Genomic DNA, 16984 nt, shown 5'->3' with positions numbered 1-16984 from the left:
TGTCCGTAGGTATGTATGCTTGTGCATGTACACACACTTACAGCATCAACACTAAAAAACAGTTGTGATCTCCTTTGAAGAGTCCACGCACGATTAAACTTTCTGTTGCTCTCTGCCACTCCTTTTCCTCAAAAAAATGACTTCCTAGTATGGTTAAAATACAGAAGGCAATAACAGCAGGGAAGAGATCCCCTCCCATTTCAAAGCATATTGCTACTGAAGGACTGCAAAGCACACAAAGCCCCAGCGCTGCCCTGGTAGCCTAGCTGAAGCAAGCCGTGTCCCTGCGGATCCTTCTGCTTAGTGGCCTCTGTGCCATCAGCCCAAATCTCCAGAGAATGGCCAGCAGCGAAGGTGAGAAATACGCTGGCAAACACAAGGACAAAATACTACCCAGATAAGCTAAAAAGCAAGAAAAGCACACATTAGCACTTCTGCGATGGCTCCAGAAGGGTCCACAGGAAACACAGGTTGACCCTGTGCAATCAGGGCTACGGACTGTAAGAGGCTGAGGGGCCCTTTACTGCCAGTTTTTAACCATGCTGTTTAACCCCTTTAGATCTTGAAGACTTATCGGTGCTCTTCATTAACACCAATCTATATTATTGCTCCTGTGGCTATTTGCTTCCATTCTGAAAAGCTGGATCAAATAATACAGATTTTTTTTTTAAACCCTACCCCAGCACACATAAAAGGAGTCTCTTACAGTAGGAAATGAATGATAGACTCAGTTGTTGATGGAGAAAGCAAATAAGTACTTCTGGATGGTATTAATGTGATCTTAAAATAGTGGGAAAGTTTTCTTTTATGACATTGACAGAGAGGCAATGATTTTGAGTAATGCAGGCTGATGTGGAGATGCTTTAAGATTAAATAAGTGCTATATAAAGGCCTGTCAGACTGCATTCTAATGTGCTATGAGACATTTTGCATATTTAAGAGTATGCAAAATGTCTTGTACCACACTGGAATTCATTCTGACAAGGCTTTATATAGCATTTATTTATACTCATATTCTGCTTTAAGGGAATAGGGATAATGCTCGCTACTCTTTGAATGGAAGTAACAAAAGGGAATGCTTATTGGTTTGTTTCCTTCTCAGAAAAACAAAATAAAACCAAAAAAACCCCACAACACAAAAAATAAAATAAAAGCAATCAAAAGTGGAAGCTTGTTTAATATTGCTCTACCATCATCCTGAAAGGCATAATAATTTGAGTTACACATCTGAACTGATTGGAGTTACAGAATCATATCTCCTTTTTGCATTTAACAATATATACAATATAAAATAAATACATTTACACAAATGGACATTGGTTGGAGCACACGGTATGATACACATCACAAAAATATACAGTTGATTGCTATACAGATGTGAAGCCCATCTACAGCTATAGACATGTTTGTTTTTGTTTCTTTTTTTTAACTACTGGCTATTATGCAACTCCTGGATTATTATAAGCAGTTTAATTTTTTTTGTCCTTTTGCGATCTTTGCACGATAAGACTGCCATAAAATGTTTTCCTAGGCAGGTAAACAGAGACGCTTAAATAATTAAAATACAATCACCAACACCCATTTTCTCTTCTATAAGAAAAATAGCAGTTTTAATTTTTTATATCTTTTTATGTTATCATTTAAATGCAAAATAGTGGAATAAATACAACAATCTGATCTGATTGAAACAAATGTGTAACTTCTGGAAGTTACACAATCATATTGCTTTAAATAAGAAAAAAATTAAAAAATGAAGCAAAAATAGAAATTAAATTGTTATGGCTAAAACTTACACCCTTTGAAATTTTCCCAACACTTCACATTAAGTAAGTGGTCTTGAAAGAACTCTTCTCCAGCAAGGTTTAAGATGAACAATATTATAAAGCCCGTGCAGCGCTTTTAGCTATATTTCAGGTAATGTTTTTACAGTCTTGAGATACTTGTTCTTTTGCAGCTCCAAAGAATTACTGAAAATGAAAACTAAAATTTGCACCGTGTGCCTTTAACACATCTCCATTTTTTTGTGTTTTTGTATATTTTTTAGTTGATTGGCTTTTGACCCTGAAGCCCAAGTTCTTTAATGTGATACAGCAAAAACAATATTTATATTATATATTTATATATATATAGTGTACTTGAACAGTAGCAACTTAAACCCTGCACAAACTTTCTGGAAAATAAACTTTTTTTTTGCACTCTTACATATATAAATAATCTTATAGAATCAGCACCTTTTTCCCAGGAGTTGTATTTTTTTTTGACATTTTTAAAAAGGGATGTGCCAATTTCTGAACTCCTATCACAGCTATAAATTTCAAGTTATTGACCATCTGAATGAATTGCTAATGATGATTTATCTAGAATCACACTACAGTCACTTCTCTACTGAGAAAACACAATCTACAATATAGTCCCATATAGCTAATGATAGATACACAGTTTTTCTCTAGCACAAGGCTGATATAGCATCGGCCCATTGTATTTTGTTTAAAGCACACAAAGTAGCAATAGTTTTGGAAACTTGTCCGCACCAAAAAGTTTTGCAACAACACAGAGCGAGTTAATAACAACATCTGAGAGATGATTGAATAAAAGCTATATTTACAGCGTTTAAAAATTAGACTTATCTATAATCTTGAAATATTCAAAGTTTTATTTCTAAGCTATACATTGGTATTCTATAATAAACTGTTACAGAAATTATCCCTTGTTTTGAAAATATTATGATTTCAATGTGTATCTGTTCATAACGAGTATTTGTTTGGAGTTTCGATCTCTTAATTATTACTAGGAAGAACCTTATTACCGGTAAGGAATAGAATATACTACTGTAATCTCCTGAGGAATTGTACATCCAATATTGTCTCTAATTCTACCCTGTGTCTATAAGCACACACCACAAGAATCCAAACACCACAAGAAGAACAAGACAACAGTCTTTGAATGCAACATAAAAATTCAGAAAAGCACAGCAAACATGAAACATTGAAAAGCTGAACTACATTTCTTTTGTTTGTTAGGATTACAATTTTAATTACATCTGTGTACATAGAATAAGGATGTTCACATAGTACAGGGAGCAGCTACTAACACTGGTACATTGGTATAGCATTTGATGGAGGTTATTGTTTATTGGTTATTTAGCGACTGTAGTTTTCTGGGGGCATCTAATTGGTTTATACATTAGATTACACCTCTTAACAGTCTGGAAACTGACTGACTTTCATGCTGTGACAATACTGGTTGAAAAGCACCTATACTGGTTTAGCTACTTGTTAAAATTGCAATTTACAAAACAAAATCTAAATTAATAAATAATGTATAGAAGTGGTAAATTCTTGAATTTGGTCAGAAGTCTACTACTCTGATTTCTTGATTTTGCAAATATTGGCAGTTGCCTTATTGCCTCTAAGCTACTATTGGTTCATAGGGTTTTTTTGTGTGTGTAAGGTTATAATTTTGCAAACAGGCAGTATCTCATTCGTTTACAACTGAAGCAGTTAGAAATCATGTAGCAACTACACCGTTGTACAGTCGCTGTCTCCTAACACCTTTATAGATTGGTATTTGACATGGAGTATTTATATGTTAGACTACTCAGATATACTATAGGTGTAATCTAATCCTTTCAGTCAGTGAACATTTAGTTACAAACTGGAGCTCATGTTAAGAAACTGGATGTTTTGGACCAGACTGGCACACAACATAAATTGCATCCGTGATAATATGCACCTTCCCTTCGACTATTGCTTTAGTAAGATAAATTCCCACATTAATAAATGGCTGAAAACTGGTAAAGCTGGTACAAAAAAATCTCCATTAGTAAGAAGAAACAAAACATTTAAAAAAATCTTCCTTCAGGATTCATTTGTCCTTCATTATTGTTCATCATTGTTCAAGCCAGCACAAAAATGCAGTATTTTTTTCTCTTTAGTATTGCATGAATGAATAAAGCTTAAACTATTCCCTGAAAAAGTTACATTGTAGCTAACCTAAGAAATATCTGGAAGACTTGAAAAAACAATTAAGGAATCAAATGGCTGTAACTGATCTAGATGGAAAATGCAATGATAAGAAGCAGCCGATGCATCGTCGCTTAGTCGTCTAATTAGAGACTGCTCCTATGAAATCTAATACTGCATTCAGTCAGTTCATCATGTTGTACTGTACTGCTAGGTACGATGGTTCTCTCTTTGATTCCTTTGTCATTGGGGACATTATGGTTCATAATAAGTTCACTGGCATCCATATTATGGATTTCCATCCTTTGGCAGGCCTGGCTTCCATCTCTCTTCAATTAGAGACCTCTTTTAAAAAGTTCAGCAGCAAAGAAAAAGAGAAAAGGAAAAAGGAAAGGAAAGAACAGAAAGGAAAAGAGAGAAAAGGAAAAAGAAAAGAAAAACTGCATCAGAAAGACACAGAAGAAAAAGTTGAAAGCTGCTTCACAGTCTTGCTGCTAAATATCAGTGCAGTCATTTTTTTCTTAATTAAACACTAAGTTTCTTTGCCATTATTATCCTGTTTATTTTCCCTTTTTTTTTTTTAATCGTGCATGATGGGAAAGCCCATGATGCTTTAGTCAGACCTTGGCCTCCAGCATTTCCAAAAAAAGTTTGTGCATTGGGACTTTGCCTTCCAGTTTGATGTTGTAGAAATGCTGCACAGCCTTGGTGGAGGTTTGCCTCAGAAGTGGGAGAGTCATCAACATCTTGCCAGCGCGACGCGGATCTTCCATGTGCTGTCCAGCCTCGTAATCCTGCAGAGCCTCATGTAAGACATCCTGAAGTTTCTGCACTGCCTCAACATCCTCTATGTGCATTGAGTCTGCAAAACAAAGGAGCAACAGGAGTCTTCAGTTTCGTGTACCAGAAAGTCAGGTAACTCCGTAGCTGCACCACACGTTAACAGGTACTGTACTCTCTTACAAAGAAGAAAGATAATTACCCACTTATTTCTATATTGACCTTCAGGAAAATATCTGGATCCCCTGTGGAATTACAAATGCATAATTAACTCTTGGGGAAGTAATCTTTCTCCTCATCCTCCTCAAACTAGTAAAATGGTTGCCCTAGCTGCTCCATAAACCATTTCTTGCAGCAACTGCTTCAAAGAAATGATAGCACCAGAGGATAAAGGCTGTACGAATTGAAGTCCACATTTTATTGGAGACACAAGAATCATTCCCCTATTATGGAAAAGCTTGGTAAAATGCTGTGGCAAACTCCAAGGTTGTGGAATCGCAAGCGATGGCCCTCACCCCCTGGCGAGTGACATACATGTCTACATAAAAAACACAGGATTAGCACCACTTCACTGACACAAGGGAAAAGGGGGTTTGATGTGATTTCCCAACAGGTTTAGCAAAAGTTTTTCTCCCTCACATTCAAATAGGATCCAATACAGTTTTCAGCTTGCGGTGGGCAACACTTAGCATGTTCCTGAACAGCTTTTGCTCTGTAAAGCTAACACTTCATACTAGGTGTATCTCTACTGTCCCACCCCCCAGAGGATGGTTTGTATTGTTATTGCAGCTTTTTTGCATTTTTTTTTAATCACTTAAAGCAAGCGCCTTGTTTTGTACCTTTCCAGGTGAGATGTTTTGGTGGTATAAGTATTGAGTGACAAGCCTAGACAAATGTACACGAGGAACTAAATTAAACTGCTACCTGACCTGGAAAGGTTAAAGCAACAGAAGTATGAAGTAAAAAGAAAAGATCCTACTGAGATAACTGTAAAACCCTAAACAGCAGAAATATAAGGAAGGAAGATGTCCCTGAGAACCCACAGTTACTGCACCATGCTGAGATGACTTCAGATGAGCAGCCCTAACTCTGTGACTTTCAGGTAATCATAACTGTTGAAGAAAAGACCCATGTGGTCCAAAGCGAGGTGCATGCAATTAAGGAAGAACAGTCGTAAGTGAAATAGGCCACGAAGCCCTTCCTATCAGCTACCAAAATTTGGACAGCCCACAGACTCCAGAGCCCACAGATCCCAGTGCTCCATAAAGCACCATATCAAAATATTTATCATGAATACTAATTTCATGCAGAGGCCTGGTTTGCCATTAACTGATGCACAAGCTATACGTAACTGCTGCCAGGGGTTAAAGTCCTAGGGATCAGTGACACAGTACAGGCTAAACTCATGGTGAGACTGGGAGAGTAAATCCATGGCATTATTAGAGCATATCTTTAAAAATTCCATTTAATACGACTCTTCCTTTGCATCTTAATTTTTTGTTTCAGAATAAAGCTCCTGTTCTCCAACAGAATAATGACCGAGAAGCTAGACAGCGAAGAAACCACTCCTATCGTCGTTTCCCACTCCTGTATTAAGCAGTACCATGCACTGAATCACTATTTTGATAGGACCTCATGTTTTACCCTGTTGATGAGAACAGAATCACAGAATCCAAATTTTGCAACCCCTGCTTCAAATATCTAAATTACATTCTAAGAGTTAAGATATATCCAGTTTCATTTCTTAATAATTTGCAAATAACTATTTCCTCAGATAATTTGGGCAGGCTCTCTTTTTCAAGTATAAACATATAAAAACAAAACACAAACCAGTAAGTAACAGGTTAACCAAAATGCTCCAGCTTCTATTCTCAAAACAAATGTGCAAATTGAAAAGAAAAAAAAGTTACAGCCCTTGCTCTAAAACAGACACTTAATTATATACAAGTTTGGATCATTTAACACGTTTTATTGATTCTGATGACAGTTTATCTGTTAATTACACATAATGGAGTCCTATGGGAATTTTACATGTTTAATAATTCTGAGTCTTAGCGAATGCATGCTCTAAGAAGCATGCAGTTAGACATACGCTGCAGGGGGATGTGATACTGCGCATCAAGATGCACTGTGCTGAAAGCAGAGAAACTCAAAAATACATCCTTTGGGGAGAAAGAAGCCTACAGCTTTAAAAAAGGCAGATAGGGAAACATTACCTGTAGCAAAATTTAGCTCCAATTAATGTGAGCCCATTCCCCAAGTCCAGACATTTTTTATTTTTCTAGTTTTTTTCTAGTAGTGACATTTCTACTAAATAATTCTGCATCAATAAGAGAAAACCCCTGAATTCTGTATCCTACAGACAGAATGTTATCAATACAGACACGTTAACACACACACAAACTTAGCTGATGTCTTAAGCACAGGGTCCAATCACTGGGCTTCATTAGGAATGCAAACTCCAAATAAATTGTGTTAATTGCTCCCTGATTCTTTACCAAGTCCTTGGATATTCACAAGCACATTATAGAACATAGACATGCTGTGCTGCTCCAAATAATTTTCCATAAACCATGCACAGTTTGTGCAGAAACTACACACCTTTGCCTTCTCTCCCCCCTCCCTCCCCAGAGGCAGGGCCATCTTTAGGGTGCTTTAGAAGCCAGATAGGAGCATTTTAGTGGCAATGAAATTCTTAGCTGGTCAAGACTGTCCTCAAGCCATTTTTTTACACCATATTGCATTAAGAGACAGGTCCTTCCGGAGAAAGTGACTATAAATGTTTAGTTTTACCCTTTATAAAATTGGTCTGATTCTTCCTAGGTGGCTAAGTACTTGCAACTGCTACCAAGTCTGAGTTTGCAAATGTATGGATGGAGTCTGGACTAACACATTTTTCTTGCAGAGATGGAACTCCACTGGGAGCTTTAGCTCAGTGGGTTGGATAGCAATGTGGCCTGAGACTTTAGAAATATATATGCTTTCTACATTTCTTACAGAGAAACTGAGGGAGGAGAGAAAAGAGGAGGAGAACACACCCTGCAAAACTAAGTGTGGAAGGTGAATCAAAATCTGTCCTAAGATGCAGCTGGCACACTCCAGGCTCTGCAACTCTTCCACTGTGTGGACAACATCTAACAACAGGGATCTTACCCTCTCCTTCCAGCAGTGATTGTGCAGCATCCCAGTGGTAAAACCAGCAACTGCTTACATGGAAATGTAGTAGTAGTAAAGCATTTAACATATTTGCTGCTGTCTTTGAAATCAATTTAGCAGCTAGGAAGAATGTGACCAGCCAGCTCTCCACAGGCCAAATGCAAGTACTCTACTGACAAACAGTGGTTCGTGGACCAAAGTTTCGAAACCTTCGCCTTAGGAAACAGATTTTAGAACGTTACAGGAAATGAGGTAAGAAAAAAAAGCAGAGAGAGAGACACTCACAAACAGTGATTAAGACTTCAAACTATTCTTTTAAGATTGTGATTTAGCTTGAAAGATTTAAAAATGATTTAATCAAATTACTATGATAATTTAACTTTCCATTTACAGAAAAGATTCAAACTCATTTCAGCTTTACCCATTCTAGGGTCTGCTAATGTTTAAATGCAAACTCACTAAATCTGTGCTATTTAATTAGACCATGATTCAGCTGGCAGACTGCTCAGGAAAATATTAATCTCTACAAAGATCCTTCTTCAAGTTTTAGCCTTGCAGTTTGGACTTCCACTTTATTCCTGATATTAAACAGATGTAGATCTTAATCCCTCAGGCGTTTGCCTTTGAAAATAAGGAAAATGGTTGAAAATGCTGAACTAGCCAAGGGGAAAAGAAGACAAAAAACTAAAAGAAAAGAGGAATATTTTCAGTAACTACAGACTGGCAGATGTAGAAGTGAATTCAGAGCAGGTTAACTTATTGCTGATAAGCCCAATCCACACCAGTAAGAGATGGCAATGTCAAAAAGAACCTCTATAATTTAAGGGAACACCAAGTCTGTGTGACAATTCAGTAGTAAAGAAATAATTCCACAGACAATATGAAATTGAGTCATAAGTTAAGTTCAAAGAATTTGAATGTTCTTCCTATACTAGGAAAAATCTAAAAATGAGTTGTTTTTTTTTAATGCCTTTTTAGACAATATGGATAATTTACAATTACAATACACACAAGTAATATCCCGAGGAAATCTACACTCAGATGTAAGCCCTTAGGCATTTTAAAACCATTGCCTATATTAAGGATGAACTTAAATAGAGTCATTTGAAAATGTCATTTGAAAACAAGCAGGATTTGATCTTAAATGGCCTGCAAAAAAGGAGCCCCGGTGGGTGAAATTGAAGAGCTCAACAGACAAACACAGAACTAGTAGATGCAGTTCCCTGCTGAAAGCATGGGAGTTCAGTGCAGAAGTGGGAAAAGAAGTTGATCAGTGTTGCAATGGGAGAAGGTTAGATCAGCAAATTAGGACATAAACTCACTGATCTCCACTTTGAGAACCTCATCTTACCCTTGCAAATGCTTTGTTTCACCATCACAGCATGGGACAGTAGGATCAGGCCTCTCTGGATCAGCTCCATAGAAAGCTGATTGACTGTTTCATTGTGCAGAAACGAGAGAAAACTAGACTTCTCATCTGAGAAGAAAAACCATAAGATCCAGATGCAAACTCCGATTACAACATACCTTGTTTAAAATTCAAGCTTTATCTCAAGTACGGAAAACAAACATCTGGCCACCCAGGAGTGATTTAGAGCATACCACAAAGGGTGAAAACTAGCTGGAGTTTGGAAAGCAGCTGAAACGAGGACAAGGTGATCTCTCCAAATACTGCTCTGAGGAAAGTTGAAGGCTGGTATGTTTGTACTGCTTGGGTACATAATATCACTAAGAAGAAAGCAGAGGAAACCCAGGGGTCTCAAATGAAGTATTTTTCATGTCAGGAAATTCAGGCAGCGTAAAGCAAGAAATTATTACAGTGAATCAAGCAGCAGGGAGTATGCAGCAGTGAGCACTCACATTAAGATGCTGATAAAGCACACCAGAGAGGCAAATATCAACAAGCAGGGCAAAGTACTTGAACGACAGCAATCACTGTGACATTTTTGATTCTGTATAGCTGAGTAGTTCACAAATTAAAAATGGATAAATCAGTTTAGGAAGTTATAATCCTATATATCCTTGAAAAACTGAATGAGATGAAGAATAAGAACGGTAAACAAATGGGTTTTGCTTTACCTAAAGGCAACAGAATCCTAATCTCAAATAATTATGTCTCAAATAAGAGGAATTCATTATCTAGTTGGTGTTGGCATGCCAAAAAACCCACAAAAATCACTACAGTGTTTATTCATGGGTGAATTGTTCTCAGAATTATAGAATTCCTGCCTGTTTTGCCTGAAATATATGACAAATTTACATGGGGAAACTCGCATTTTTGCAAATTGCTTGCCCATATTGTTTTTATATCTCATTTTTATGAAAATTTATGTCTAATTTTTATGAAAAACACAACACAGTGACAACATTTTGGAAAATACAGTGCTTAAGATAGAAGCAAACCATGGAAATCCTCTAAAACCACTCAAGCTAAGTTCTTGGTTCCTCTGTCCAGCAATGCCCATCCTTTTCCAGTCTAGAATTGTAATTGCCTCACATATTTACTTTGGTCACCCCTATTTAAGATCAACAACCATATATCATTTTGATAATCTATTTGTGTATCTTTCCTGAACAGAACTATTTGCTGGAGTCTGCACGGTTGGGCTGGAGACAAGTGCATAGACAAACACAATATTTTCCTGTGAAAAAGAGTACGGCAAAAACAGTTTGAAATCTGGATTATTCCACTGGAAACAGACAGTTCAATTGTAATATATGTTGAAAATTATGGACAAATAATTTAAGAATTCCTTGTCCTTAGTGGTTATGGACAGTGGCACCTAAAAATGTAAAACAGAGGCTTATAAAACTGATACAAGGGCTTAGTCTGGATTACACTGGTTCAGCCAATTTTTAAGGAGAGACATGAAAACTGAAGCCTCAAAACAGTATCTAAAACGTGGTAGGACTAAGATGCAATAAGAAAAGAAATGAATTCACAGAACACACCTGTTTATTTCAGGAGGTGATTGGATTAACCATGTACTGAAAACACAGTATATATAGGCATAAGGTAAGTTAGAACACAGTAAACCACCTTTTCTGGTTCCTGAAATGGCTTACTTTCCACTAGGATGAGTGCAATGAATAAAGAAATATTCCAGCAATGCAGAACAAATTGCGTAATATGCAATTTGTTCAAATGCCTACTGAGTAAGGCTACTGAAACTCTGGAAAGGGGAAATTGCATGACAGAGATAAGATACCAGATAAAAGAAAATGTTGAATGAATGTTTCAAAGTCCCTTTTATCCGCTACAAGATTCAAATAATTGCCGTAATAACCAGTGAGGGCCCCTGTTTTACTGCTGTGGAAAAGCAGGGTGAGTAACAGTGAACACTAGCAATTGCGTTGGTGACACAGCAGCGCGCACAGCTGCTTCCCCTGCAGGCGCTTGGCTCGCAGGGCCGCCCCAGCAGCGAGGGGCCTGGGCGCCTCTCCTCCTGGCTGCCACAGGCTCGGCCTCGCCTCTTCGCTTCTGTGAGTCTCCAGCTGCTAGCACGTCAAATGGGGATAATACCTACCTATCTCATACTAAGTGAGGAATATCTCAAAGTTATTTGGGCACTAGACCAACTAACAGAGGAAAAATAATTAAACCTAGCAAATGGTAGCAGAGTTATTTATCTTCTCTAAGAATTGTGGGTGCCATCTATTTGATTATACGAAAACGGAATCTGAGGAAGAAACTGTGTTCATGCAACAGGAAACACTGATTACACCAGCAATTTCCTTTTTCTTTACATTTTTTCTATGCCATACCACTCTATAGAGGATGATATGAACAGAGTTAACACACCTTGCTATTTATATTTGGCAAAATAAACAGTAGTAACATACCAGTGACACACCCACACGTATATGTATATCTATCTATCTATTTATATATACACCTATTCATGACAGATATGTTTTAATCATGAATTCTGACACTAACAAGATACAGAAGGATGACTAAATAAAACTAACAAATTGGCATTATTAGAAACTAAATAATCTTTTGCAACATATGATAAACCACAGTCTATATAGGGAATAAAGCTGATATATGTCCTGTGGAATAAGCAATCTATAGGGTTCTACCAATTAATTTCTACTCTGAAAATATTATTTAACAATAACATCCTAGTGCTCTGAGTACATTTTTTTGGTGGCTGGAAAGCTATCAAAGTTGTAGGTAAGAAAGAACTACATTTTTTGCAAGGATAGATGATTGTGAAACTTTACTGGCATCAGTGTTGATCTGCGTTTCATTATGTTATGAAGCACAAGGTGCTCCTTCGTGCTCACTCCTTTGGTACTGAAAGCATTTTTTTTTAAGAGACAATTAATAAGAGAGACCAGAAATCATGATGGGGAACAGAGGTACTTTTCCACTTCAAGTAGTATGGGCTAGGCAGCCAGTATTAAGGCGTAATGTTAAATTTTTAGCAGTACAGGCAGCTATGCTTTTAAGTGCTTAGCATCCACATTTGGTTCAAATTTTTCAAGATCCCAGCAGCCTATTAGGCAGAGACAAACAGATCAGATTTTCAAATGTGCTAATGTATTTTGACACTCCTGTTATTTATTTTAGTTCTTAGATGGGAACTGAGCTTTCCTCAAAAAGCTGGTCTCAGTTATGACTTCTGAGCTCTTTTGCAACATTTGGCCTGAAGGCACAATGCAGTCCTTACTGATTAGGCAATTTCAAAAACTGCTCACCTGCATCTTCCTGTTTAGTATTACCTAATCAATACATGAGAGCATTTTCTAATGCAAAGGAGATGAGCAGGTCATCTTTTATGTGTCGGAGTGCGTGCGTGAGAATGTGCGCACGTGTGTACGCTTGCACATATTGTGTAAATATTTCACCTTCCCGTCCACACGAGGAAGTAATTGGTACATGCATGTTTTGGAAACCATTCAGTGTTGATTTTCTGCGTGGGTAAACAAAGTGCTCATTGGTGCCAGACTGCTTCATTTGGGCAGTGCAAGGCGGAGCGCAGGGCATCTGCATCCAGCAGCTTCAAGGTACTTGTTTGCTTTCGTGGATAGAAGCAAAAGAAAGAAGGGAGGAACTAGTGACATTGACAGGCCAAGGACTAGACTGTGGCTAGAGGGACTTCTCTGGTGTTCGAGCATAAAGTGTATTAATTACTACTGAATCAATTCAGATGTTTAAAACTGACCAGATAAATCCCACATTAAGCACTAGAAATTAAACATAACTGTTGAGAAATCATGTCTGTATAATCTCTGAAGTACACAGGACTGAAATGTCTATACAACATTTGTCCTCTTATATATATTTGTGAACTCTCCAGACGCTGTATGCACTCCATTTGAAATCATCTGACTATAAATAAGGTTGATACTTTTTGCATTTCTGAAAATTTCTAGATGCAGAGTGGCATTGGCAAACATTGAAAAGGGAACATTTGATAACAGCTGTCTGAGAATTTCCCTGAAAAATGGCACCTCCTCCCCACCTTTTGGAAATCAAATGGCAGAATTATCTCAGCTTTTGTACTAATGGATTCTGTAGGCTGAAAGCAAAGTTAATAGTTGGGGTATTTTAATGTTCATGATACTAAAATGTGTTGGCCAAAGCAAAGCTTGTGGTATTTATTTAAGCAAAATAAAGCCAATATTAAGACAACCCACAATTTCTTTTTCTGCTCCTATGTACCAGCAAATGCTCCTATATACCAGCAGAAAATAACAGGACACTGTATCATAAATCACTAACAGAGGTACAGTGCCATAAGACCACTTTCATCTGCTATTTACACTAGAGTTAGCCTGGGAATCTTATTAGACAGCATGGATCTGGCAGAAATGTCTGAAATGTGCAAGAATTTCTCTTTATACTTCATTCTCTCCACAGCTATAAAACAAGTTGATTTATTTTAAACTGGAAAAATAAATACTGGAATAACATTAGAAGTTTTTGAAGAAAGTAGATATAGCAACAAAATATATTTAAACATGAATTGCAAACTTATTATTTTTATAATGGCATTTTACTTCATTTTTCTGCTATAGCTGAATTTACACTAATCAAGTTCATAGTTATATAAAAATAAATTATCTTCTGGTTTTGTCTATGAAAAGAGCTGTACTGTAATTTTAGCAGCATTTGTAAATTGAAACACTAGGGGTCTGATATGCTATAATGGCCTGTAATTCTGCAGGTGCTATTTTACACCTACATGTTAGCGTAGTTACTGGTAGAGGTCTGATATCTGCTGCCTGTACAACCTGAAACTGAAATGTTTAATGTCAGCAGTCAAAACGTACTGTTGAAAAAGAAGTCAAATAGGTGTTAAACAGCTGGTCTGCTTTTTTAACTCTTCCTTGCAAAAGTTTCATTTTAAAACAGCAGTTTTATTTCTGTTCAGATGACAGAAGGAAATATTTTCACTTAGATGTGCCCTGATTTTTAGTATGCTGAATTATATTTACCTATCTCTGACATTAACCTGGTTGTAATTCCCAGTGAAGTTAATGAAGCTACAGATGATTTTGACATACTCTACATAGAACGTATGACTAAACTTTTTGGCAGCAATATCTCTTATTATTGCTTAAATACTGCACATCTGGGGAGGGGGGGGAGGTGTTAGTGTTATCTAACACCTTAACCTTACATTCCAGCCCCTTATCCTTTTCACTGAATAAGCTGTAGAAATATTTCTAATTCAGAGTCTTTGAATTACAGATTAAAAAAACAAATACAAGAACTTTTCAGTTTAGACTCCTACTTCCAGATAACTTTCTTGTTCTGCTCATTGAGCATGAACAATCTTGAGAAAAACCCTTCTTGTAGCCGCAAAGTGTTCCGAAGTGTATATTTAGATTGGTCAAAAATAAATAATCCTCCCCCAAAAAGGTGATTTTGATCTTTGAGGGGCATTTCAGCAATTTTTTTAATTCTGTAAATAAAAAATATTCTAAAACTAAGGATAGATTTAGTGGGGTGGAGAGTATTTTACAAAAAAACTAATAGCATTTTGGCTTTGCATGTTTTTGAATTATATTTCCAATTAAAAATGCAGAGTGCTAAATCACATTACAAAGACAAATAGGAAAGTACAACTTCATTGTTGAAAACAATTTCCCTCCTATCAGTCTGAGGATTCATGCATCAATATTGTAGATGAACTGTTAATTACAAAATCAATTAAAAAATTATTTCTAAAAACAGTCACGCGTCCTAGCTCTCAGGGGGGCAATTTGGGCAGAAGGTCTCATCTCACTAGGACCGCGCCAAATCACAAGTCGTCATCCACAAGTAAGCAAAAGCAATCTGGTTTTTCATTTTTCAGCGCGGCTGAGCCCAGCCTGAGATTGATCGTCACATATGGCCCCAGAAAACAAACTGTCAATACCTTGAATGCTGCAGAATTTGAACAAATAGCCGTCCGCCCATTCAAGCCACTCATTGCATCCCATTTAACAGATTTTATTGACAGTTTCCTTCTTGTAATTAAAGGGAAAACTACTGGCCAGCAACCAAGATAAAGTTCAAAGATAGGGTCAAAACAAAAGCAGATGGAGGGGCACGGTGTGACTGTCAATGGAACATAGCATCAGAGCATGTTATTGACACACAGGTATCTAATGATCGGCACGTCATTAAAGAGGGATCTATTGTGAACTTTATGCAAATGCTAAAAGGGACTTAAGACCACAATAAAGCATTAAGGAGACACAAAAGGAAAAACAACAAAGCACAAACGATTTTTACTTATCAGACACTATTCACCACTTCAGCACTTTTAAATTCAAATACAGAAAAAAAATTTCTTTCTGAGATTTTTAACCCCTGCTGCACAGGTAATAATTTTTGGAGAAGTCTTACCATAAAAGCAGAGGATCATAAAAGCAGAAGTATTACCATAAGAGCAGAGGTAAGGTGTGGCCCTCGTGCGATTAACTAAGAATTTCCTCCTTACACCCATATCCTAAATTCACCCTAACACATAAATCAGTAGCTGTATTTAAAGAGAACATATACAGCACATACTTGTGCAGCCATCCTTTCTGTTCATTTTAACTGCAATGATTAGACTTGTCTGGATTATGGAATGGATTTAGGAGAACAACATCTATATTCATTTGAAAGGATCTCTGCCTGTAAAATACTCTCCAAATCATCCAGTGCATTATTCTGTGCTCCCTCAGGAACACACTCCACAATTACTTAGAACCAGAAGGCTCTTCTTCAGTTTGAACCGCTTTGTTTGTTGCCTTTTAGACTAAGAGGCACTGTAACCTAAGGCATGATTAGCAATTTCGTATTCTAAAACCATGTTTAAAACAAGCGTGCAGAAGGTATTAGAGAGAGAAAAAAAAGTGACATGTGAAAAATGTAGCAACCATCGTGCCACTCTGCCAACCTGAATTAGCAAGTGCTATAGCTTTGAGGGTGACAAACTCTTCTTTCTCCAGCTTCATGCTCTTGTATTTCTTCACCAGCTGCAGTATGGCATTGTTGAGGTCAAGAAGGCCTGCTAGTTTGGACTGGTCTTCATCCATAATATAATCTTCAGCATATACAAGCTCATCCTCAAAAGAAAGTGACCGGTATACAACACCCAGAATCAAAATCTCCATCCAAGCACTCTGCAGAAGGCTCATCTGGTCTGCTAGAGACAAAGTGGAGAATCCTGCACAGGAAAAAAAAATGAAGGAAAATATTAAGCAGGTTTAAATTTGTCTTAAATTTTCTCCTCTTTCTACTTTTATATATACCGTGATACAACATGTATGTACTCTCTTATTCTTCCTTCTGCTTCTGTGCCTCCCCTCCTCACCCTACTACAGGAAAGTCAATAATATAAAATCAAAGCTTTTCTAAGCAACACCAAAAGTTATGAACAAGTATGGACTGTAGGCTCTTTCTGTTGGAATCATTAATTTGGGGGGGGGTATTACAGTCACAGTCTGGGGTTTGTATGATGTCTTCTTAGTTCTGAACTATTCATTCTTAGTTCTAAAACCTGATACTGTGAGGCTCTGTTCATTGTTATCCTAAACCAAAGAGGATAACTGGGGGAGAGGGGGAGCTTTTTTAAAAGGGAAGATTGGATACTTTA

At 37.2% G+C, this 16984-nt stretch overlaps 1 protein-coding gene across 2 annotated transcripts in view; it reads right to left on the bottom strand.

Moving 5' to 3' along the window:
- Nucleotides 1–1159: 1159 nt before the first annotated feature.
- The window catches only part of ESRRG (estrogen related receptor gamma), a 249048-nt gene continuing 233223 nt past the window's right edge, over nucleotides 1160–16984 (bottom strand). For both annotated transcript variants that reach the window (XM_067293058.1, XM_067293057.1), the window contains exons 6-7: nucleotides 16286–16555; nucleotides 1160–4824 (exon numbers count right to left, since the gene is read on the bottom strand). In XM_067293058.1, coding sequence (XP_067149159.1) covers nucleotides 4580–4824; nucleotides 16286–16555 — 515 coding nt within the window. In that variant the 3' untranslated portion in view covers nucleotides 1160–4579. The remainder of the gene's footprint in view (nucleotides 4825–16285; nucleotides 16556–16984) is intronic.

This window comes from Apteryx mantelli, chromosome 3 (assembly GCF_036417845.1).
Source record: "Apteryx mantelli isolate bAptMan1 chromosome 3, bAptMan1.hap1, whole genome shotgun sequence".
Classification (NCBI taxonomy): domain Eukaryota; kingdom Metazoa; phylum Chordata; class Aves; order Apterygiformes; family Apterygidae; genus Apteryx; species Apteryx mantelli.
This window is presented reverse-complemented; position numbering and strand designations above follow the sequence as displayed.